This window comes from Sciurus vulgaris (genome assembly GCF_902686455.1).
Source record: "Sciurus vulgaris genome assembly, chromosome: 2".
NCBI lineage: Eukaryota > Metazoa > Chordata > Mammalia > Rodentia > Sciuridae > Sciurus > Sciurus vulgaris.
The window spans coordinates 122,313,184-122,339,812 of NC_136462.1; the positions used below are offsets into that span (position 1 = coordinate 122,313,184).

General features: G+C 38.5%; 1 protein-coding gene across 2 annotated transcripts in view; it reads left to right on the top strand.

Moving 5' to 3' along the window:
- Positions 1-26,629, top strand: part of PEAK1 (pseudopodium enriched atypical kinase 1) — a 165,421-nt gene that overhangs the window by 84,001 nt on the left and 54,791 nt on the right. For both annotated transcript variants that reach the window (XM_079128856.1, XM_079128855.1), the window contains one exon: positions 7,133-10,390. In XM_079128856.1, the coding sequence (XP_078984982.1) occupies positions 7,248-10,390 (3,143 nt within the window). In that variant the 5' untranslated portion in view covers positions 7,133-7,247. The remainder of the gene's footprint in view (positions 1-7,132; positions 10,391-26,629) is intronic.

Genomic DNA, 26,629 nt, shown 5'->3' on the forward strand with positions numbered 1-26,629 from the left:
CTGTTGCACAATTCTTACCCTGAGGTGACTACCATGTGACAGGAACAGTAAATTGTTACAGAAAACTCTGTGGTTAGAGCAGTTGGAATTGGATGGGCTTTGGCCTTTTAAAAGAGCCTTAAAGTTTTCAAAATTAAGCAGATCTTACTTTGGTTTCTTCTTTACACAAGAGAACGTCATGTCTTAAGATCTTGTGTGTTCTCGTGATAGTGAGGAGTTGTGATTTTTTTTTCCTAGTCAGATCTGAAATTAAGACATTTCCTTCTACCCATGGAATGTTCATTTGTGTACTAAATTAAAGTTGTGTTTTATCTCCTGCAAAACCTCTTCCTGCAGCTTTGCTTTCACTTCCTCTCCCCACCCTTTTAGTCATATACTGAAGGGTTTGGCAACTGGTGGAGATGTCAGGTCAGCATTTTTCACTGTGGAAGAAGGAAAGGTTGGGAACAATGACGTGAGGATTGTCACATTTTCCTTTGCCTTTTTATATAAATGACCCACACATTCCATTACAAAAGCCTAATGAGAACCTTGGCTTATAAATTTTACCCTAGCATCCTGGAGATGAACTAATGTGTTGGATGACATATGGGGGGGATAGTTCCTCAATGAGTGTCCTTAAAAGCCCATGAACAGCAGTGAGGATCCTTGACTCTGCCTCTGTGGTAAAGTGACAGATTTTATGGAGAGAGAGATTGGCCTTCGGGAGTTACAGGATTGGAAAAGGCGCTTAGCAGTCCGTTCCCTGTCCTCCTTTATTATGAACAGATTCTCCTCGTGTGCCTGCAGGGAATGCTGTCTGTGTGGTGTTTAATAGACCACCTGCACACCCCCTTTTCACTGCCAGGAATTGTATTCTAGCTTGAGGAGCTCCAACTTTCTGCCGGCTGGTTTATTTCACAATCGAAATTCAGTGTGGGTTTGGTTGTCTCATATCAAATCTGCCTGAAACTTTTGGACTAGAAGCAAACTAATTATTATTGTATAGCAGCAGAGACAGTAAAAACCAGTAATAGGTTCTTAAAAGGCTGTCACAACTTGAAGTGAAATAGGCTACTCTTGAACAGCTTTATCTTTAGCCTCAAGGGCTTTGGTCCTGAAAACTGTCAAATATGAAATAGGATTTTAGATCGTGGAGTCCTGGCTAGCTTCTATGGGCACTTTAGCCCTTAAACTCTTCCTTAGACCATTTCATCTGGAGGATTTGCTTTAAGATTATAAAGAATATGAAAGCAAATGAGCTTTTCTTATCAAACATTCTATTTGGGTGCTCTATATCAGACCTGTTCTAGCAAATAAGTGGAGGACATCAGCACAGACTGTTACGTTTTCTTGTTTAAGTGCCTCAGGAGACATTTTTTATTTCTCAAGCATAACGTTGGTAACTAGAGTTTTCCCTTTGGGGAGTGTCAGTTTTGAGTAGCAAAAGCTGCTAGTTATTATTGATTGCCACTGAAGTCATTTCACAGTGGCTGCAAGCCCAAGGATTGCTCTTTGGACTGACCTGCCTCTGGTACAGCTTCTCTTGCTAAAAGCCTGTTATAAGTTAAAATAGTTTTGACAATGTTTTCAAGTGCATATCTTTGTCTCCAAACATAATTAGTGTTTAAAATGAAGCCCTTAAAGTTTAGGCTTTGTGGCTTAGACAGCAGCTCCATCTGGTGCTTGCAAAAGGTGTATGTTTGTTTCATCTCTTGGATTTCATGGCAGCATGAGTGCAGATGTACCCAGAACTTGTAAAGGAATGTCAACTCCAACATGGGTTTCTGAACTTGTAAAGGAATGTCAACTCCAACATGGGTTTCTGTTGCACACAGCTCTGACATAAGTTAATTGTGTTCCTGGTGAATTTCATTTGGCAATTCTGTTGATAATGTGATAGCTACTAGTCAACTCAACAGCCATCTTTTGACTGAATTAACTTAGACTTGAAGTGGGGAATTATTTTTCATATTTATCAGTCTTGGGAAAAGAAAATATGCTACTTCAAAGAAAAACCTAATCCCTCTGTTATCAGGGGCAGGTTTAACTTGATTAACAAGATGTTGTATTTAGTGCCATATAGTATTAAATAGAGGCAATATTTTTAAGAAATTATTGATGACTGGTAGGAATGATTCAGACTGCTACTAGAAGTTATGTCTGAATAATAGAATTACATGTGGTTTGTTTTCTTTGTTTTTCTGAATTTCCACAGTAAGCATACATAACACAAGAAAAAAAAATCTAACAAAAGAAAAAATAATTTGAAAACCAAACATACTATAGGTAGCTATAGCCTTATATCCCAGTTCTGGATCTCTCATTCACTGTGTGAACTTAGGAAAGTCACTTTCTCTTTAGGACTTTAGATCCCTCGTCCATAAAACAGAAGGATTGAGCTAGGGTCCTACTTAGCATTAACAGTCTGAGGTTTGTGGTTGTCCCCTCTTTTTCCTGTCCTGTCAGCCTCTGCCATCTCCTGTGTCTTTTCCCAGTATTATTCAACAGTATCTAGTTTCTCCCATCTTAAAATGAGGAAATGCTTTCTGAACCCCCATACTTCCAGCTCTTTCTTTCTTCATCTTTCTACCTCAACTGTTCCAAAAAGTTATCCACCATTGCTATGTCACCTCACTCTTCAACTCACTGCAGTCTGGTTTCCATTCCACCACTGCATCAGAAAGTGCAGTTCATACTCAGGTCACTGATGAGCTCACGTTGCCAAGTCTAGTGGGACATGTAAGTTCTCATTTTCCATTACCTCTCAGCAGCAATTGAAATAGTTGCCTTTTCCCCTCGTAATGATATTTCCTCCTCTGGCTTCTGTCTCTTCATACCTTGGCTGTTATTTTTCTGTTTTGCAGGGAGTTATCCTCATCTTCCTGATTCACACACCAAGACCACCCTTCCAGCTCCTTCTCTGTCTTCTTTTTGGCCTAGGTATTTCTTTACTAGTAATTCTCAAAAAGATAAGAACCACAGAATTCTCTTCTGTGTTCCAGGACTCCTGACTTCACCTATTTTATTCTGTGTGGGCTCCCGAAGTGTGAACTCTTCCCCTCAAAGTCATACATCCTCCATTGCTCTCTATCTCAGTAAACCATTCCACACATCACTGGAATAAACCCAAAACCTTAACACTTCTTCTTTGCTCCAAAATCCAGTCATTCCTTCATCTGCCTTTCTCTGCCTTCCCTGATGCCACATCCTAATCCAGATTCTCATCCAAACTTCATTTGCCCAAATCAGCCCTTTAAACAGTCTCCTCGCCACCCATTCTGTTCTCCAAAGTCCGTTTTCTCCCCAGAAGCTAAAACTGATTTTTGTAAATTAGCTTTGTTGAAGCTTAGTTTACATACAATAAAATTCACTTTTTTATTTTATAGTTCTATGAGTTTTGGCAGATGGGTGCAGTTATAATACCATCATCATATAATATTTAGATTGTTTCCAGTTTCTATCTGTTTTAGTGAAAACTAACATTTTCATTTATCTTGGGTAAATATCTCAGAGTGTGATTACTAGGTTCCAAGGCAAGTTTATATTTAACCTTATAAGAAACTGCCAAACTGTTTCCCAAGTGCTTGAACCTTTCGAATTCCCATTGGCAATATACAGTAGGAGAGTTTCAATTGTTCCGTTTCTGACTGGCATGAGTCAGTTTTTATTTTTGTTTTAATTTTATTTTAATCATTCCAATAAATGCATAATGGTAGCTCATTATAGTTTTAGTTTGCATTTCTATGTCGCTGAGGATACTTAGAATCTTTCATATATTTTATGTATGCCATGTATCTTTGGTTATGCTCAAATCTTTTAACAGATTTTTGTTGGGTATGCTTTTTTTGTTGAGTTTTAAAAGTCCTTTATATATTCTAGATACAAAGTCCTTTGTCAAATAAAATGTATTTTACAAAAAATTTCTCATCTGTGGCCTGTCTTCATTCTTTTCTTGGTATCTTTGTCAGAATTTTTGATTTTTCAAGTTCAAATTATTGCTTTGTTCTTTCATACTCACGGTGCTGTATCTTAAAACTCTTTGCCTAACTTAAGATTGTAATGATTTTCTCCTTAATTTTCTTCTGAATTTTTTAGCTTTATGTTTTATACTTAGGTCTGTGATTCTTTTTGAGTTAAATTTTGTGTGTGATGTGAGGTATAGATCAAGGTTCATTTTGTTGTCTGTATATATCTAATTATTCAACACCATTTAATTTAAACCACTACAGTCCTGTGTAAGAAGACTATCTTTTTAACTTTTTTGTATTCCCACATTTATCTTTTTAATCTTTTTTTTTCTTTTTAATCTTTTTTAAAATTTTTTTTATTTTTTACAGACTGCATTTTGATTCATTGTACACAAATGGGGTATATCATTTTGTTTCTATGGTTGTACATAATGTAGATTCATACCATTCGTGTAATCGTACCATGTACTCTTAGGGTAATGATGTCTGTCTCATTCCACGATTTTTCATTCCCCACCTCCCTCTCATTTCCTTCTACATAATCTAAAGTTCTTCCATTCTTCTCTCACTCCCCACCCCCTACACCCCCATTATATATCATCATCCACTTTTTTCAAAAGTCAGTTTCTATACTTATGTGGGTATATTTCTGAACTCTATTCTCTATTCTTTTCTGATTTATGTTAGGGATCAGCAGCAAAGTTTTTCTATAAAGGACCAGATAGAGTAAATATTTTAGATTTTGCAGACCAAAAAACACAGTGAAAGATGTTATTTAGGTGCTTGCGTAACAAGAGAAAATACAAATTTCTACCGATTTTTGATGGAATTTAACAATATAATGAAATATTCTAATCTAATTAAGAAGAATGGGATTCTTTGGGGGAAGATAAATAACATTTTGCTTAATTAGGGTTCAAGGTTAGTGTTTCCTCTTATTCAAATTGATTTTAAAATGTTCATCTATTAGTGCATATCTGTAATGAAATCTTTCATGTTTTAGCTTTGATAAATGTCTTTTTACACAGATGGTTCAGGTACCAGTGGAAATGGTACATACCTGCAATATGTGGAGTGCCAAAAGCACTGCAAATTAGTCACTGTCATAACTATTCAATTCTCCATTGTAGCACAAAAACAGCCAGAGACAATATGTGAACAAATGAGTGTGATTGTGTTCTAATAGAGCTTTATTTGTAAGCACTGAAATTTGAATTTCATATGATTTTCACCAGTCATGAAATATTATTCTTTTGATTTTTTTTCAACTATTTAAAAACAGAAAAGAATTCTTAGCATCATGACAGAAGTGTTTGGTGGAAGACAGCAGCCACCAAGAAGTAGCAGAAGAAAGTAGCTCACAACATGGCCACCAAGAAATAGAGTTTGTTCACCAAGGACAAAATATACACCCCAAAGTCATGCCCCCCCCAGTGACCCACTTCCTCCAGCTACAACCTACCTGCCCATATTTACTATCCTGTTAATCCATTCAAGTGTATTAATGCCCTGAGTAGGTTAAAACTTTAATAACTCAATTGTTTCACCTTTAATCTTTCTTGCACTTTCTCACACGTGAATTTTTGGGGCACACTTTATCTAAACCATAACAGCAGCTGTGAGCCTCAAACAAGAGAGAACCCCAAGATTCATTGTTCTAAACCTGTAAAAAACAGCACGTTTAATCACCAGTGTTCATTATGATAGACTTACAGAACTCAAAAACTAGTGGGGAAACAATTTAAAATGAAAGCACTTGTTCATAAAAGCATATCTAAGAGACTTTAATAATCCAAAGAAAAATGGATTATTAAGTGGAACTGAGAGTGTAAGACTGGTTGATTTTTAAGACATGAGGTGGAAGGGAGGCAGGAATCACATCTTGAAAGGTAAGGAGCTTGGATTGCATCCTGTAACTCAGAGGTTCTAACACTTCACTGCACTTAAAATTACCTGGAGAACTTGTTAAAATTTCAGAATCCTGGATTTTTTCCCGCAAAGATTGACTAAGTAGATCTACAGTGATTCCCTAGGTGAGCTGGTATCCCCCAGTGTGCACACTGACATTCAAGAGCCAGTGCATTAATGGTCACAGAATAGTTTTTAAGCTGGTTAATATGATGACTGTAGTAGCATTTTAGGAAGTTAAATCCGATAGTAGTGTAAAATAATGGAATCACCTGAGATTAAAATGCAAATTCTGATTTGATTTATTAGGTCTGGAATTGGGTCTCATTACTAACAAATTCCCAGGTGAGACTGGTACTGCTTACCCGAGATCCACATTTTAAGTAGCAAAGGAAATAAAGACTGTATTCAAATGGGTGAGACTACACAGGATGGAGATTAGTTAATAACTTATCACATTTATCTAGGCAAGAGATAGTGAGTATCTGAACTACTAGTAGTGTGTGATAATGGCAGGAATGGGTTCCAATAAAATGTAATAAAATAAGATCAACAAGTTAAAATTAACATGACTAACTTAGGAAGTTTAGTAAGGATTGGAGTTAGGAGTAGGAGGAAAGATGTCAAAGATGATCAGAAGGTTGACATTTAACTGTCTAGGTGGATGGTGATGACATTAGCTATAATATAAGATAAAGAAAGGACTTGGGATATGGAGGAGGACTTGTTAGAGGAGATAAATTACTTGGAGTTGAGAGATGAGGTAGCCAGAGGATTCATTTTAAATGCCTTGAATTCAAAGAGTCTACAAAATAACTAAAATTTCAAGGGGTATTGAAAGAAGAGGAACTCATAAAAGACTAAGAAATATTAGAGAGATTGATAATAGAATGAGCAGTATCAAAGGCATTTTCAGGTGGTTGGAGATGTAGCTATGCAGTAGACCACTTAGCCTCAGTTGGATCTCTAGCAATGCAAACACACACACACACACACACAATTTCCAAGAGAGGAATGCCATATCATTGCCACAGAAATATCAAACCAGAGATTATATTTGGTTCAAAAAGAGTGCAGAGTTCTAATTAAGAGGCTTACTTTCTAAGATGCAGATTGGCTAAAAGGATATTTCTGAAGCCCCCAAATTAGCTCATCTCTCAATCTTTTAATTTAAGGAAAAGTTAAAGAAAAAAACAGTTTTTTCAAGTCATTTATAACGTTAAGCCTCTTAGTGCCTTTTTCATTCAGATTATTTTTCCCTTTTTCCTCCACAGATTGATCATACTTAGAAGAGCTACTGTAATAATTTAGGGGAGGTGAAAACTAACAGATGAACGTTTTGCTATGCACTGAAAGAAAAGCATTGTCTGTGAAGTTCTAATTTTAAAAATGTCTGCTTGTAACACCTTCACTGAACACGTTTGGAAACCTGGTGAATGCAAGAATTGCTTTAAACCTAAAAGCTTGCACCAACTCCCCCCGGACTCTGAGAAGGCACCCACCACCCATGGCAATGTGAAAACTAATGCTAACCACAGTAATAACCACCGTGTCAGGAACACCGGAAATTTCCGGCCTCCTGTGGCTAAAAAACCCACTATAGCTGTGAAGCCCACTATGATGGTGGCAGATGGGCAAAGTGTGTGTGCTGAGCTTAACATCCAAGAACACTGTGAGAACAAACCTGTTATCGTGGGGTGGAACCGAAACAGGACTGCCTTGAGTCAGAAACCACTTAACAATAATAATGAAGATGATATTGAAGGATTTAGCCATGTTCCTAAGCCTTATGGCAATAATGATAGTGCAAAGAAGATATCAAATAACAATAATGGGCTAACTGAAGTGTTAAAAGAGATAGCAGGTTTGGACACCAACCCTCAGATTAGAGGAAATGAAACAAACTCCAGAGAAACATTCTTAGGAAGAATAAATGATTGCTACAAACGATCATTGGAAAGAAAGCTTCCTCCAAGTTGCATGATAGGTGGCATCAAGGATACTCAGGGCAAACACGTTAGTTTGAGTGGGAGCACAGAAGTAATCAGTAATGAAGGGGGCCGGTTCTGCTACCCAGAGTTCTCTAGTGGCGAGGAGAGTGAGGAAGATGTACTTTTCAGTAACATGGAGGAGGAGCACGAAAGCTGGGATGAGAGTGATGAAGAGCTACTGGCCATGGAGATTCGCATGAGGGGTCAACCACGCTTTGCTAACTTTAGAGCAAACACTTTGTCTCCTGTTCGATTCTTTGTGGACAAAAAATGGAATACCATCCCCCTACGAAATAAGTCACTCCAGAGAATCTGTGCTGTGGACTATGATGACAGCTATGATGAAATCCTGAATGGTTATGAGGAAAATTCTGTAGTCTCCTATGGTCAAGGAAGCATTCAGAGCATGGTGTCATCTGACTCCACATCACCAGATTCTTCTTTAACAGAAGAATCTCATTCTGAGACAGCCAGTAGTTTATCCCAGAAGATTTGTAATGGGGGGCTATCTCCTAGTAATCCAGGAGAGTCTAAGGACATGAAGGAAATTGAACCCAATAATGAAAGCATCCCTGGTAATAATCTGGAGAAGGAATCATCACAAGCTTCCAAAAGCTCAGTAAAAGTTCCAGAGACACACAAAGCAGTCCTTGCTCTCCGATTAGAGGAGAAGGATGGCAAGATAGCTGTGCAAACTGAGAAACAAGAAAGTAAAGCCTCTACAGATATTGCTGGACAAGCAGTAACCATAAACCTCGTCCCTGTAGAAGAGCAAGCAAAGCCCTACCGAGTTGTAAATCTGGAACAGCCATTGTGCAAGCCATATACTGTCGTAGATGTGTCAGCAGCCATGGCCAGTGAGCACCTCGAGGGCCCTGTTAATAGCCCGAAGACAAAAAGCTCATCTTCTACTCCAAACTCCCCAGTGTCTTCACCCGCATTGACACCGGGACAGATAAGTGCCCATTTCCAAAAATCCAGTGCAATTCGATACCAGGAAGTGTGGACTTCCAGCACCAGTCCACGACAAAAGATCCCTAAAGTGGAATTAATTACTGGTGGAACTGGACCAAATATCCCACTAAGGAAAAACTGTCACAAGTCAGCACCTACTTCACCCACAGCTACAAACATTTCCTCTAAAACCATCCCTGTTAAGTCACCTAATTTGTCTGAAATAAAATTTAATAGTTACAACAACGCTGGTATGCCACCTTTTCCAATTATTATTCATGACGAGCCAACTTATGCTCGGAGTTCCAAAAATGCTATTAAAGTTCCCATTGTTATTAATCCAAATGCATATGACAATCTAGCCATCTACAAAAGTTTTCTGGGAACTAGTGGAGAACTCTCAGTCAAGGAAAAAACCACAAGTGTAATAAGCCATACTTATGAAGAAATAGAAAGTGAAAACAAAGTATCTGATGCCACTAGCAAACCTACTGAATGTCCCCAAGCCAAAGGGTTTTCAAATAGCACAGAGCGTAAAAGGGGCTCAGTGGCTCAGAAGGTTCAGGAGTTTAACAACTGCCTCAACAGAGGTCAGTCTTCCCCACAGAGAAGTTCCAGTTCCAGCCACAGCTCCCCAACAAAAATCCAGAGAACCACTCAAGAACCTGTGGCCAAAACAGAAGTCACACAGGAGCCTCAGCTGGTAGACAACAGTGGTAGCGCCAGGGAAAAAGCAAGCATAGTGCTTTCCCAGATTGTGGCTGCTATCCAACCCCCCCAGTCTCCTCCAGAAACACCTCAGTCTGGCCCCAAGCCTTGCAGTGTGGAAGAACTTTACGCCATTCCTCCAGATGCTGGTGCTGCAAAGAGTACACCTAAGAGTACACCAGTCCGACCCAAGTCTCTCTTCACATCTCAGCCTAGTGGTGAAACTGAAGCACCTTTGACCACAGAAAGTCCTACCACTAAAGTACAGAAAGACCTATTCTCAAAGCCAGTCACCTCCCCTCCTTCTAAATTAGTGAGCAGCCCTCAAAGTGAGCCACCACCTCCATTTCCCCCACCACGCTCTACTTCTTCCCCTTACCATGCAAGTAACCTTTTGCAGAGGCATTTTACCAACTGGACCAAACCAACCAGCCCTACCAGATCAACAGAAGCTGAATCAGTCTTGCACCCTGAAGGTAGTAGGCGGGCAGCTGATGCAAAGCCTAAACGCTGGATCTCATTTAAAAGCTTCTTCCGCCGCCGGAAAACAGATGAGGAAGATGACAAAGAGAAAGAACGAGAGAAAGGGAAACTGGTGGGCCTCGATGGCACAGTCATCCACATGCTGCCTCCTCCTCCAGTTCAGCGCCATCACTGGTTCACAGAGGCAAAAGGAGAGTCCAGTGAGAAGCCAGCCATTGTCTTCATGTACAGGTGTGACCCTGCCCAGGACCAGCTCAGTGTGGATCAAAGTAAGGCCAGGGCTGACCAGGCAGCAGTCACAGAAAAGGGTAGAACAGAAGATCCATTACTACGGGACTCAGAAAAGAAGAAAAGTAGTCATTCTTCTCCATCACAGATTCCTGATAAGGTTCACAGGTATGTAAAATAGACTGGCAGAATATGCGAATTTTTTAAACACATTTTCAGGTGCTAAGTTTTTTATATCTTTTAAGATTGCATAAGAGCCATTCCTTTTTGTAAGTAGCACTCTGTGGCCATCATCCATCTTTATAACTGCATTCCAAAATTTGAATATTATTGAAGTGTTCTTATTGCACTGAACAAGGTTTATGGCCCTGGATCTCTAGCTAAAATAGCCTGCTCCTTTGTAGTGAATACAGAGGGACTTTAACAACAACAACAACAAAAAAAAAATCCATAGCACCATAACAGAAATAAATAATACATTGTTCTGAATTGCTGTGGTGGTGTGAGGAAGAAACAAAGTCAAATGAATGCTCTTTCCTTCACTGTAAATGAAATAAAACTGTATAAGCAGTTCTGTTTGGCTTTCATTGAGGCATTATTTCTTTATGCATTACTTTATTTTAAGGGAATATTTGGTTTTTTTTTTTTTATTGCTGCCTCTTTCTGTATTCCTTTCAAATGTTGTGGAAAAAGAGGGGAGCAAGAACAAATAGTGTACAGATATTTAACATGTAGGAGAAACAGGAGTAGGTTATTGAGGTTGAGACCCTGTGGTGTAACCCTCAGTCTGGCTAGGCAGATTATATGCTCATGAGTTCTCAAGGCATTAGTTTGTTTTATTAACTTAATAATTTTTCATTGATCTCCTATTCTGTGTATGACATGTTTCAAATATTTTTCTCAAATCCTTATAAAACCCCATAAGGATTCTTTAAGAACCCTATAACTGATTCTTCAGATAAGGAGAAAATCAGAGAAGTTAAGAACTGGTCAGAATTGCACATCTAGTACTTGTCAGAGCTGAAATTCAAACTCTGATCTGTGTCATTCTACACAGAATGTTTCCTTTCTGAAGTGTGTTGCATTATTAATGAACACAGATCAAATAAAGGGCCGAGGATATGGGTCAGTGGTAGAGTGCTTGCCTAGCTTTCATGGGGTCCTGGGTTCCATCACCAGCACCCTGCCACCACCACCACCCACACACACAAACCAAACAAAATTGTTCTGTTTTGGCTTGTGATCATTCATGTAAACATTTATAGTCAGGAGGTTTTTCTTTCTCATTTGTATTATAAACAAAATTAATTAACTGCCAATAAATAAGGAGGTTTATTCCAGGTTTTTGACAAATAGGGATATGCCCTGAGTATTTCATTTTTCTGATTCTGAGTTTTTCTCCCTACTTATATAGAGGCAGATAATAAACCATTTCTACCTGGCCTGATTTTCTCTCTGCAAAGACATCAACCTCTGATTATTGGGGCAAATTCTCTTACCAGTTTTTCTTTAGAAAAGTATAAATAAAAATGAAGTGAACAGTTAATGCCTTTACTTTTCCTAGCAAAATGCTAGGAAGTTTATATGTATTATTCATTAAAATTAACTGTTTACATACCTCCAAATAAGTGGTCAAAATAATAGCGAGCCCATTTTCCTTAAATCTGTGTAATAACAAAGTAACTAGAATAGTGGTAATATATTCCTGAACAGAATAGTTTTATTATTGGAAAGTCATAGTCCATTTTTACATACTTAGTGATAAAATGTTATAAGCCAGTAGCAATAAAATGCATGTACTACAGGTTTCTGTTTTATTTAGAAAAGAAGCAATTTAAAAGCACTTGGTTAGAGTTACCTAGGAGGGAATGACAGATGACCTTGCAGATCAATAAACAGCTTTCCTCCTAATTAAGTACTGCTGTGGTGGACGTGTTCACACCTTGGGAGGCAGAGCCAAGGAATGATTTGGCCTCTCTTGTGAGGATGTGATCTCTCCTTGGGCTACATTCCACTATATGTGGGCTTGAAGGCAGCCCAGACTCTGGGCATGGCAGATCCCTTTACTATACAGCTTATATTTTCACAGATTTTGTTATACACTGACCAGTCATATCTTAAAAAATTTATCAACTCTTTATATGTAACATGACACAGTCGATTTGGCCCTTGATGCCTAAATTTGACCATGTTTCATAATTATCTGGAGGGCTATGGAAACAGATTGCTGAGCCCCACCCCCAGGTTCCTGGATGAGGCTAATGCTGCTGGTCCTTGGGCCATATTTTAGAACCAGTGGTCTCATCTCCATTCTAAAGATAACAATTCTGTAGTCTAAGTAAAGCCATTATTGAAATATTAAGCTCCTTCTTAGGGGCACACTGAAAATTTCTCATTTCATAATGTACAGAGTAAGAAGAAAAAGAAGTATTCAATAAACTATTTTTAACATGAAAAGCTTAATACATGAATATGCATATTGAAAAATATACACCATTTGCTTTTTAAATAATTACCTTATTTGCTTGGATATGCCATTGGTTTTTACTTCTAGCAACTTTGAGAGGGAAAACATTACAATCAAATGTCAACATTTGTGTTTCTGGCTTGATGGCAGTGTGATCATTAAATTACCATCCCACGGCTGGGAACACACTGCTGAAAGAAATGAAAATATGGTTTTTCTATAAGTAAATGAAGATTCTAAATCTAAACTGTCATAAGGAATAAAGAATGAAAAAATACTGTGCTGAAGGCCAGACCCCAGGCTCTGAAAAATGAAAGACTTTATAGAGCCTTTCATTATGGAATTAGATTATTTCTAATTTCATTTATTAGACTATTCAGAAAACATAAGTTGAGTATGTGCCTGGAACAAATAGGGAAAAGGACACTGCTGAAATAATGGACTTGGGTTTGACGTTAGCCTCAACTATCCATCTGGGCCTTCACTGAACAGGATTATAATAATACCTATCACATAGAATTGATTTGAAGATTTCATGAGAAAACATACAGTAGGCTTAACACAAGGTCTGACACATGGATGCTTTAAGAGTACTAGGTCCTCTGCCCTCTGTGCAATAAATGTTAAATGTACAGAGTGGTACAAAAGCACAACAGACAAAGGGATTAAATCAGCTTAAAACAGCATTCTCAAAAAGGAAATTGAAATAGGATTTTGCCAGCTGATTGGGAAAGACATTATAGGCAAAAGGAACAGTATATGCAAAGTCACAGAGATGAAGATGGCAGACAGAAGCAGAGCAAGTGACTGGAAAAGGATAATGAATAGTCTAGAGAATCAAAAGCAAGCTGAACTCATGGAAGGAGAGCCAGTGTGGGGTTGGGATACAGTGGGAAAAGAGGAGGGTACAAGGTTTCAGCTAGAATGAGTATGTTTTAGTGATCTATTGCACAGCTTGGTAACCATGTTAATGTAATGTATACTTAAAAATTGCTGAAAGAGTTTATTTTAAACCTCCTCACCACAAAAGAATAAGAAGATGAGGTTACGAATATACTAACTAGTTTAATCTTTCTACAATGCAGACGTATATCAATGTATATGTATATATCACATTGCACTCTATAAATATATACACAGTCATTATTTGTCAAAAAAAACATTTTCAAAAAATAGTCCAATGGTTCTTAAAGTATGGTCCACGTAAGGTCAAATGGTGATCATACAAAATTTTCTATTTTCATAATAACACTGCCAGAGTTGGGGTCTTGAATGTCAATGAAAGGCCCATTTGTTAAAGGCCGGATTACCTATTGGTACATATTCTGTGTGATAGGTATTATTATAATATTGGGTGGTCCTATTGGGAGATGGTGGAAGCTTTAGGAGGTAGGGCCTAGTAGAAGGAAGTCAGGTTACTGAAGGTATGTCCTTGCAGGGAATATTGGAACCCCAGCACCCTCCTCTCTTCCTCTCTCTCTCTCTCTCAGCTTCCTGGCCACCATAAGGTAAGAAGTCTGCTCCCTGTCATGATGTACTACCTCGCCAAAGGCCTAAAGGCAGTGGTGCCAAGTAACCATGACCTGAAATTTCTGAAACCAAAATAAACCTTTTCTCCTTGTAAGTCGATTTTCTCAGGTATTTTGTCACCATAATAAAAAGCTAATTAACCTAAATACTAAGACATTTGTTTTTTTCACCATGGGTTAAATGACTTACACCTTAGCACAAATCAAAGCCATCACACGATATTGTACTAGGAGTTTAAGGGGAATAAAGAGTTTCATTTAAAAGTGCCCTTGATGAAGTAGTAAATTTTATTAAATCTCAACCTTTGAGTATCTGTCTTCTCAAAAATTCTTCATGATGAAACGGGAAGTAGATATAGAGTACTTCAGCTACATACATAGTCTGATGGTTGCCCTAACAAAAATTACTTGTGAAATAGTTTGTGTTGCAAAAGTTGAGTTAGGAAACTTAACTAGTGCTCTTTCATAGACCACCTTGAAGGAACAACCAGCAGATCAACTCATTATTCAAATGAGTGCTTGGCAGATATTTTCTTAAAAGTGAACATAGTAAGCCTGTTACTGGCCAGGAAAACAACTGACAATATTTGTTGCCAATAATAAAATTCAAACTTTAAAACAAAAATGAGAACTTTTTTTTCAACACTTGAAAATTTGAGTTTATTTTTTTAAAAGATGATGTTGAATTTGATGTGAAATGATCCAATTATAAAAGTCTGGGATAAGGACTCTAATGAGCACACATGAGGTCAAAGAAAAGAACAACTAATATATACTTACATGTCTTATGGTTCACCATAAAGTTTAAATAACTGAGTTTAATTGTGAACAATTTCAGAAGCTCCATCTCTAATTGTTCAATTGGCAAAAAAAAAAAAAAAAAGGCTCCAAATTTCAACAAAGAATATAGGATTATTCTGTACATGTTTAGTTATCATGGCCAGTTCACCTGACCTTATACTAAAATAGTGGCCCTGAGTTGTTTTCCAAAACTTGAATAACAAAGCAGGTGCATCTAATTACTAAATTTTGCGCATTTTGAGAAACTATTTTGTACAAGCTATAAATCCATCTGTAAATCTTCAAGGTTATGTCCATTACTAAGAAAAAAAAATTGGTACTGAGAATTGAACCCAGAAGCACTTTATCTCTGAACTACATCCTGGACACTTTTAAAATTTTAAGACAGGGTCTCACTAAGTTGGCGAGGTTACCCTTGAACTTGTGACCCTCCTGCCTCTGCCTCCAGAGTCACTGGAATTACAAGTGTGTACCACCATGCCCCATTGAGATTCACTTTTAAAACATAGAAAAATATATTCTATTGTGTTAGAGTTATTCTGTGTTTTGTATCTTAAAGACATAAACCAACCTGAGAAGCCCTTTCCACTCCCCCCTCATTTTTCAAATCTAAGTGCAGACATTAGACCACCAGTAAGTATGATCTACAAGAGTCAAAAAAATGAGAACTTTTTAAAAACTTTTAACACTGTGACCATGACAGCTTCCTAATAGTTAAGTATTTTTCCCATAAAATTGTTGGTGGAATTAGCAAGAGGGTTTTAAAATATTATTTAATGTAATGGTGTCCACATTTAGAAGATATGCATAACTGAGTAAATTAGCAATTTCCAAATGACCCCCTGCATAATAATACAGAATTACACATGAGTAAGGATTCATTCAAACTGCAAGTTAGACCAGTGGATTTTTTAAAAATATTTTTTAGTTGTCAGTGGATCTTTCATTTTATTTATTTATATGTGGTGCTGAGTATCGAACCCAGGGCCTCACATGTGCCAGGTAAGCACTCTACCACTAAGCCACAACTCCAGCCCCTAGACCAGTAGATTTTAACATAACCAAATACAAAAAGTTCAGTGATATGGTTTCAGATTCCACATGGCAGCTAGCCTTTAAGAAATTACCACTTATTGCTCTGGTATAGTAGCAAAGAATATCCATAGTTATCTAAATGGCTATTAAAATACTCCTCCCTTCCACACCTATAAATCTGGATGAAACAGATTTTTTGCAAATTCTGTATGTAATCAAAGCAATCTGTCATGGCAAATGAAATGCAGAAGCAAATATGAGAATTTGGCTGTCTTCTATTAAGTCAGATGTTAAAGAGACCTGAAAATATTTTAAAAGTTTTTTTTATTATTATTTTCTTTTTTTTATTGTAAACAAATGGGATACATGTTGTTTCTCTGTTTGTACATGGCATAAAGGCATACCATTTGTGTAATCATAAATTTACATAGGGTAATGTTGTTTGATTCATTCTGTTATTTTTTCCCTTCTCCCCACCCCTTCCACCCCTCTTTTCCCTCTATACAGTCCTTCCTTCCTCCATTCTTGCCCCCCTCCCTAACCCTAACTCTAACCCTAACACTAAACCCTCCCTCCCACCATTATGTGTCCTCATCCACTTATTAGCGATATCATTCGACCTTTGGTTTTTTGAGATTGGCTTATCTCACTTAGCATGATATTCTCCAATTTCATCCATTTGCCTGCAAATGCCATAATTTTATCATTCTTTATGGCTGAGTAATATTCCATTGTATATATATATATATATACCACAGTTTCTTTATTCAATCATCAATTGAAGGGCATCTAGGTTGGTTCCACAGTCTGGCTATTGTGAATTGAGCAGCTATGAACATTGATGTGGCTGTATCTCTGTAGTATGCTGATTTTAAGTCCTTTGGGTATAGGCCAAGGAGTGGGATAGCTGGGTCAAATGGTGGTTCCATTCCAAGTTTTCTGAGGAATCTCCACACTGCTTTCCAGAGTGGCTGCACTAATTTGCAGCCCCACCAGCAATGTGTGAGTGTACCTTTTTCCCCACATCCTCGCCAGCACCTGTTGTTGCTTGTATTCTTGATAATTGCCATTCTAATTGGGGTGAGATGGAATCTTAGGGTGGTTTTGATTTGCATTTCTCTTATTACTAGAGATGTTGAACATTTTTCCATATGTTTGTTGATTGCTTGTAGATCTTCTTCTGTGAAGTGTCTATTCATTTCCTTAGCCCATTTGTCGATTGGATTATTTGCCTTCTTGGTGTAGAGTTTTTTGAGTTCTTTATAGATTCTGGAGATTAGTGCTCTATCTGAAGTATGATTGGCAAAGATTTTCTCCCACTCTGTAGGCTCTTTCTTCGCATTGCTGATAGCTTCCTTTGCTGAGAGAAAGCTTTTTAGTTTGAATCTATCCCAGTTATTGATTCTTGCTTTTATTTCTTGTGCTATGGGAGTCCTGTTGAGGAAGTCTGGTCCTAAGCCGACGTGTTGAAGATCTGGACCTACCTTTTCTTCTATAATTTGCAGGGTCTCTGGTCTGATTTCAAGGTCCTTAATCCATTTTGAGTTTAGTTTCGTGCACGGTGAGAGATATGGGTTTAGTCTCATTCTATTGCATATGGATTTCCAATTCTCCCAGCACCATTTGTTGAAGAGGCTATCTTTTCTCCATTGCATATTTTTGGCCCCTTTGTCTAGTATGAGAAAATTGTATTTATTTGGGTTTGTGTCCGTGTCCTCTATTCTGTACCATTGATCTACCTTTCTATTTTGGTACCAATACCATGCCGTTTTTGTTACTATTGCTTTGTAGTAGAGTTGAAGATCTGGTATTGCGATATCCCCTGTTTCACTCTTCCTGCTAAGGATTGCTTTAGCTATTCTGGGTTTCTTATTCTTCCAGATGAATTTCATAATTGCTTGCTCTATTTCTGTAAGGTACGTCATTGAGATTTTAATTGGAATTGCATTGAATTTGTATAGCACTTTAGGTAGTATGGCCATTTTGACAATATTAATTCTGCCTATCCAAGAACATGGGAGATCTTTCCATGTTCTGTTTTCTTTAATTTCTTTCTTTAGTGTACTGTAGTTCTCATTGTAGAGGTCTTTCACCTCTTTTGTGAGATTGATTCCCAAGTATTTTATTTTTTTCGAGGCTATTGTGAATGGGGTAGTTTTCCTGATTATTCTTTCCAAAGATTCATCACTTATGTATAAAAATGCATTAGATTTATGTGCATTGATCTTATATCCCACTACTTTACTGAATTCACTTATGAGTTCTAAAAGTTTTCTGGTGGAATTTCCTGGTTCCTCTAAGTATATAATCATATCATCAGCAAATAGGGATAGTTTGAGTTCTTCTTTTCCTATTCGTATCCCTTTAATTTCTTTGGTCTGTCTAATTGCTCTGGCTAGAGTTTCAAGGACGATACTGAATAGAAGTGGTGAAAGAGGGCATCCCTGCCTTGTTCCAGTTTTTAGGGGGAATGCTTTCAGTTTTTCACCATTTAGAATGATATTAGCCATGGGCTTAGCATAGATGGCCTTTACAATGTTAAGGAATGATCCCACGATCCCTTATTTTTTCTAGTGTTTTGAGCATGAAGGGATGCTGTATTTTATCAAATGCTTTTTCTGCATCTATTGAAATAATCATGTGATTCTTGACTTTTAAGTCTATTGATATGGTGAATTACATTTATTGATTTCCTGATGTTGAACCAACCTTGCATCCCTGGGATGAAACCCACTTGATCATGGTGCACTATCTTTTTAATATGTTTTTGTATGCGATTGGCTAAAATTTTGTTGAGAATTTTTGCATCGATGTTCATTAAGGATGTTGGTCTGAAATTTTCTTTCCTCGATGTGTCTCTGTCTGGTTTAGGTATCAGGGTGATATTGGCTTCATAGAATGAGTTTGGGAGGGTTCCCTCCTCTTCTATTTTATGAATACTTTGAGAAGTATTGGAATGAGCTCTTCTTTAAAGGTTTTGTAGAACTCGGCTGAGAACCCATCTGGTCCCGGACTTTTCTTTGTTGGTAGGCTTTTGATGACCTCTTCTATTTCATTACTTGAAATTGGTCTATTTAAATTGTTTATGTCCTCCTCGTTCAGTTTAGGCAATTCATATGTCTCTAGAAACCTGTTGATGTCTTCGAAATTTTCTATTTTGTTGGAGTATAGATTTTCAAAATAGCTTCTAATTATGTTTTGTATTTCAATCGTGTCTGTTGTGATATTTCCTTGTTCGTTCCAAATTTTGATTTGGGTTTTCTCTCGTCTTCTCTTTGTTAGTGTGGCTAAAGGTTTATCAATTTTGTTTATTTTTTCAAAGACCCAACTATTTATTTTGTCAATTTTTTGTATTGTTTCTTTTGTTTCAATTTCGTTGATTTCAGCTCTGAGTTTAACTATTTCCTGTCTTCTACTACTTTTGGTGCTGGTCTGTTCTTCTTTTTCTAGGGTTTTGAGCTGTAGTGTTAGGTCGTTTATTTGTTGAGTTTTACTTCTTTTATTAAATGCGCTCCATGAAATAAATTTCCCTCTAAGTACTGCTTTCATAGTGTCCCAGAGATTTTGATATGATGTTTCTTTGTTCTCATTTACCTCTAAGAATTTTTTAATTTCCTTCCTAATATCTTCTGTTATCCATTCATCATATAATAGCATATTGTTTAATCTCCAGGTGTTGGAATAGTTTCTGTTTTTTACTCTTTCATTTATTTCTAACTTCAATTCATTATGATCTGATAGAATACAAGGTAGTGTCTCTGTCCTCTCGTATTTGCTAACATTAGCTTTGTGGCATAATATATGGTCTATTTTAGAGAAGGATCCATGTGCTGCTGAGAAGAAAGTGTATTCGTTCTTGGTTGGATGGTATATTCTATAAATGTCCGTTAAGTCTAAATTACTGATTGTATTATTGAGATCTATGGTTTCTTTGTTCAATTTTTGTTTGGAGGATCTGTCCAGTGGTGAGAGAGGTGTGTTAAAATCACCTAGTATTATTGTGTTATGGTCTATTTGGTTTCTGAAATTGAGAAGGATTTGTTTGACATACATAGATGAGCCACTGTTTGGGGCATAGATGTTTATCATTGTTATATCTTGCTGATTTATGCTTCCCTTAAGCAGTATGAAATGTCCTTCTTTATCCCTTCTGACTAACTTTGGCTTAAAGTCCACACTATCTGAAATGAGGATGGATACTCCAGCTTTTTTGCTGAGTCCATGTGCATGGTATGTTTTTCCCCATCCTTTCCCCTTTAGTCTATGAGTATCTTTTTCTATGAGGTGAGTCTCTTGCAGGCAACATATTGTTGGATCTTTCTTTTTAATCCTATCTGCCAGTCTATGTCTTTTGATTGATGAATTCAAGCCATTAACATTCAGGGTTATTATTGAGATATGATTTGGTTTCCCGGTCATTTGGTTCATTTTTTAAATTTTATTTATTTATTTATTTATTTATTTAACACGACTTGGTTCCTCCTTTATTTGACAATTCCTTTAGGATAATTCCTCCCTTTGCTGATTTGCTTCTTTCTTTTTCATCTCTTCCTCATGGAATATTTTGCTGAGAATGTTCTGTAATGCTGGCTTTCTTTTTGTAAATTCTTTTAGCTTTTGTTTATCATGGAAGGATTTTATTTCATCGTCAAATTTGAAGGTAAGTTTTGCTGGGTATAAGATTCTTGGTTGGCATCCATTTTCTTTCAGAGCTTGAAAAATGTTGTTCCAGGCCCTTCTAGCTTTTAGGGTCTGGATTGAAAAATCTGCTGGTATCTGTATTGGTTTCCCCCTGAATGTAATCTGGTTCTTTTCTCTCACAGCCTTTAAAATTCTGTCTTTATTTTGTATGTTAGGTATTTTCATTATAATGTGCCTTGGTGTGGGTCTGTTGTAATTTTGTGTATTTGGAGTCCTATAAGCCTCTTTAACTTGATTTTCCATTTCATTCTTCAGATTTGGGAAATTTTCTGATATTATTTCGTTGAATAGATTGTTCATTCCTTTGGTTTGTTTCTCTAAGCCTTCCTCAATCCCAATAATTCTTAAATTTGGCCTTTTCATGATATCCCATAGTTCTTGTAGATTCTGTTCATGATTTCTTACCATCTTCTCTGTTTGTTCAACTTTGTTTTCAAGGTTAAACATTTTGTCTTCAATGTCTGAGGTTCTGTCTTCCAGGTGTTCTATCCTATTGGATATGCTTTCTATGGAGTTCTTAAGTTGGTTTATTGTTTCCTTCATGTCAAGGATTTCTGTTTGGTTTTTTTTCAATATCTCTAACTCTTTATTGAAATGATCTTTTGCTTCCTGTATTTGCTCTTTTAACTGTCGATTGGTGCGATCATTCAATGCCTGCATTTGCTCTTTCATCTCATCGTTTGCTTCCCTGATCATTTTAATTATGTACATTCTGAACTCCTTTTCTGTCATTTCTTCTGCCATGCTGTCATTGGGTTTTATTGATGTAACATCTAGATTTGTTTGGGGCATATTCTTCCCTTGTTTTCTCATGTTGTTCAGGTTTCAGTGGACCGCTGAGATATTGCAGATATCCTCTATTGACTTATAATGTCCCTGAAGATTTCTAGTATATCCCCTCTTAGCCTTCAGTAGGCTGAAGTCTTGGAGGAAGTTGGTAGTGCGGTGCTCCACAAGGAAGCTGCCTCTCTAGGGGTGGTGGCCTTCAGGTGGGGTATATTCCCTCCTAGTGGGCAGAGGTGTCTCCACTTGTTGACCAATGGTCATCCAAAGGGTAAGTAGGCTGCGGGCTGAGGCAAGGCCTGTTTGGGCCTGTGTCTCTGGTTTTACCATCCTTGTGGGAAAACCTCACCCGGCAGGGAAGACTCACCTGGTGGGGAGGTCTGGCTTGTCGGTTCCCCTCCTAGAGGTTCCCCTCAATCTACAACTACTGCCTGGGCTGGGCTGCCTTCCTCTGCAACGTTCCCAGGGGCCCGGCCCTACCTCCTGGGCCTGGGAGCCTCACCCTTCGCAGATGAGTCTCCTTAGGTTGCCTCTCCTCAGAGAATCTTCCCGCAGTCCTGGAACCTTTGCTCCGCCCCTAAGCGTGTCTCTGTGCGGCTCTTCCACCAAGAAGCCGCCCAGGTCCTGGGACCCCACTCTGCACCTAATTGCCTGGCTATGCGGCCCCTCCTCTGAGCAGCCACCTGGAGCCCCGTACAATCGCTCCGAGTCCCAGAGACCCACTGCACACCTCTTCCTCCAGACAGCTGCCCTGTGTTCCGGTGCGGTCACTAGGAGTCCAAGCAACTCACTGTGAGCCTCCTCCTCCTGCCAACTGCCCGTAGCCCTGGGCAGTCACTCCAAGTCCAAGTGACCCGCCCTGTTCCTCCTCCTCCTCCAGGTAGCCCCCCGGGTGTTCAGGAGCGGTCACTGTGAGTCACTCTGAGTTGCTCTGAGTCCACGTGACCCACTGCCCGCCTCCTCCGGGCCGCTGCCCGGAGCTCTGGTGCGGCCACTGGAGACCAAGCGACCCACCACGCTCCTCCTCCAGGCAGCCCAGCCCCCGTGTTCAGGAGTGGTCACTTTAAGTCCAAACAACTCACCACTCGCCTCCTCCTCTGAGCAGCTGCCTGGAGCTCCAATGCAGTCACTGCAAGTCCAATTGACCCGCCGCGCTCCTTCTCCTCCTCCTCCTCCTCCGGGCAGGCCCCGGTGTTCAGAAGCGGTTGCTTTGAGTCCAAACAGCTCGCCACGCAGCTCCTCCTCCAGCAACCGCCCGTAGCTCTGATATAGTTACTCCGAATCCAAGCAGCCACGTTTCTCTTCCTCCTCCTCAGGGCAGGCCCTGGTGTTCAGGAATGGTCATTCCGAGTCCAAACAGCTCGCCGAGCAGCTCCTCCTCTGGCAACCGCCTGTAGCTCTGGCCCAGTCGCTCCAAGTCCAAGCGCCTTGCCACCCTGCTCCTCCTCCTCCTCCTCCGGGCAGGCCCCGGTGTTCAGGGGTGGTCGCTCTGAGTCCAAACAGCTCCCCTCGCAGCCCCTCCTCTGGGCCGCCGCCCGGAGCCCCAGTGATTGCTCCGAGTCCCAGCGCTGTGCTGAGCGGCCTCCTCTACGAAGCTCCCAGTTGTCCGAGTTCACTGCTCCAGCAGGGGGAGGAGTGTCTCGCCGGGCAGCTCTACTTCACAAAGTTCCCTGCATTCCCGGACAACTGCCCCATCTGGGACGCCTCCCCAACGGGAGAGACTCACCCAGCTGCTTTGAGTTGGTCCCAAGTCTCTCAATTTCTCTTCTTTTGAATCCTGAGTCCTGGAGCAACATGAAATGCAGCCACCCTCTAGTCCGCCATCTTGAAACCTCCCCAAAAGTTTTTTTTAATGAATTAACTTTTTAAACTTTCTGAGTTTATATTTCTTATAAATGTCAATAGGTATAACCCATACAAACAAGAGTGCTATGGTTCTTGATTTTTAAGAGCTTTACACTCTGAGACCAGAAAGTTTAAGGACTGCTGGGACAGGCTGTCTAGAGCCCTACATGATAGGCCTTTATCTTTTTTATCTTTTAGATTTTGTGGCAGAAACAGTTTTTAAGTGGAAAAGCACTTTTTTTTTTTTAAATAAAATCTTTTCTAGCAATAGTACTGAGTGGACTAGAGGGTGAGATCCTTTCGTTCAATTTTTGGTTCCGGAACATATCCTTATGCATCATTTCTATCAAGCTAGTTTGCATCAAAGGAAGTAAATCTGATGGTTAGTTTAGTCCATGACCAGCTGGGAATTTGTCTGGTATCATTTTTAGAATGATACCTTCCTACCTGCCTCCCATCTTTGCAACTCTTTGGTGCCCACAACATGGGGAATAATATTGCATAGTGAGAAAAATGCAAGCACTGGAATCAGATAGAGATTTGAATTCTGATTTTACCACTGAGTAGCTGACTTTCACCTTGACTTCTGTAAAGCATCTAGCACAATATCTAGCAATAGGGGTTGCCTTCTTTACAAAATTCTGCTTTAGGAACCAGAACTTAAAGATCATTCCTGCTTAATGTATTGCCCCCTGTGATCAATTCTGAGAATAGCCACATGCTCTTTCTGAAGTATAAATCCAGTCATACCTCCATACCATAGAAAGACCCCTACATATGTGACATCTGCCTGTCTGTCTAATCTTCTTTCCCATGGAACGTCCCGTTATTCTGGCACTCTTCCCTTCTAAATGCCTTATATATGCCTTTTATATAATGTTGAACTTGGAATCAGTCCTACAGGATTACCTTTTAGTACAGACCATCTTAAAATGGATCATTTTATTTTTATTTTAAACATTTTGTGATAGAAAATTTTAAACATATATGAAAGTAGATGAATATAAAGTACCATTTACCACAGAATTGTACTTAAATATTCACCAATTTATAGCCAATCTTGTTTCATCTGTACCCCAACCACTTCCACCATTGTTTTAAGCAAATTCCAGACATTGTTTTATTTGCAAATATTTCAGTATGTAGCTCTAAAAGATAAGCTTTTTCAAAAAAAAAAATCATAACCATATACCAAAAAGGATTCTTTTAGTCTTAATGGCTAACCCCTAGGTAAGCATCACAAAGTATGAAATTTTTAAATATTGTATACATTCTCACTCCTATATTTATATCTCCATCTTCAATCTCTTCTTCACAATGCATGTGCAACTTATCACTTGATAGATATCAAGTGCTTCAGATGAGCATTTCAAATGAAACATGTCTGAGACAGCTTGATTTTTCTCTGCAGCTCTGTTCCATCCTGTCTTCCCTTCTTGGCAAATGACCCATGAGCCATCCATTTGCTCATGCTAGAGTCTTCCTTCCCATCTTTCCAACATCCAAAATATCAAGTCCTATTGATTGAATATACAAAATATATCCCACATCTATCTACTTCTCTCCATCTCTGCTTCTGTCACCCTGGGCCATGCTTCATCTTTCACCTGGTTTACTAAAGTATTTTCCTAATCCCTTTGCCTAATCTCTTGCCCCTTGTCTTTTTAAAATATCTTAAAGGCAAATCCCATTGTTTCAACACAGTGAAAAAAAGTTCCTACATAATAGGACATATACCTACCAGTTTAACCTAACTACTTCTTTCTTGCTCATGAACGTCTCAAAATGCTAACTTGCTTTCTGTTCCTCAGACATGCCAAACATAACCATTCTTTAGGCCATTTTTTTAAGCTGTTCTCTGTATTTAGAATGCTTCCTTCAGATCTTTGCATGATTCCTTTGGTTCCTTGTCATTCAACCTTCAATTTAAATGTCACCTTAGAAAATTCTTCACTGACCTCCCACTCTAAAGAAACTCCCTCGTCCTGTCACTGTCACATCATCCTTTTTATTATTTTAGGTTTATCCACATTTTCATAATTTTTGAAACTACTTCATTTCACTCTTTACCTCTTCCACTGATTAGTCATCTATTAGCATATTAATACAGTGTTCAGAAATAAATTCTGTGTCCAAATTATGACCTTCCATGTTAGAATATCGTGAAACACAAATTTCCTAGTTTAGACACTTGGTTCCACCCTTATAGAAATAATTTTTTTCATAATTAATAGGCAAAATCTTTTACCAAACACATACGGGTCCTTAAAATTTTAGTTCAAACAACATTCTTTTCTAATGAGAAAAAAAAAAAATCTAATCTAGTGATTAAGGAAATAACATTCCAGCCAAAGTAGAGACTACCATTTGTCAACTGAATGGCATCTTGGTCTTCAGATGACCTTTCTAACTCTACCACCCCTGAACATCATGCTCTTATTAGCAGTTACTCTGGGATTCCATGTAAATCACATTCCTTTAAGACTCCCAGAACCATCTCAGAAATCCAGCTATGTCTAGCACAGCAGGAATTCTGCCCAAACCCCAACCAACTTCTGATTTGGACAGTCAGGTTGGATTTGACACACCTTTGTACCTTTTGGAATGCTACTCACCTGTATAAACTTTCCTTTATATTTCCAAAGCCTTCTTGATCTTCTCAGAGACTTAGGGCTAAACTGTGTCTCAGTAATCCAGGAGTCAACCCTGGGAGCATTCTAATTTACTCCAGGGTTCAAGGTTATAGACACAGAGTTGATTAACTATAGTTGATGGGCTAAATCCAAACTGACACCTGTTTTTTAGGTGATAAAGTATTGTAAAATAACCACACTCATCTTTCACATGTTGTTTATGACAAGTTTTGATTGGATATACAAAATATATCCCACATCTATCTACTTCTCTCCATTATTATGATAAGGTAGAATAGTTGCAATACAGACCATACATCCCACAAAGCCTAAAATGCTTGTCTTTACAGAAAACATTTGCTGACCCTTGGACTAAGCTCTAATATCAGATTTGTCTGTGGTTGTCAGGTATGCTGGTGGTCAATAGACATTCCAGCCAAACTCTAGAAGGGCTTGGTACTTAACTGAAGTAACCAGTGCCTGGATCTCATAAATTATACTTGTGTGCATACAGAATATACACATAGTATGGAAAAAGAAAATCCAATACTTGTTAGACTATGGTAAAATATGCTATCCTTTCTGGAAAATTCAGTTGGAAGTTTGTTTTTAA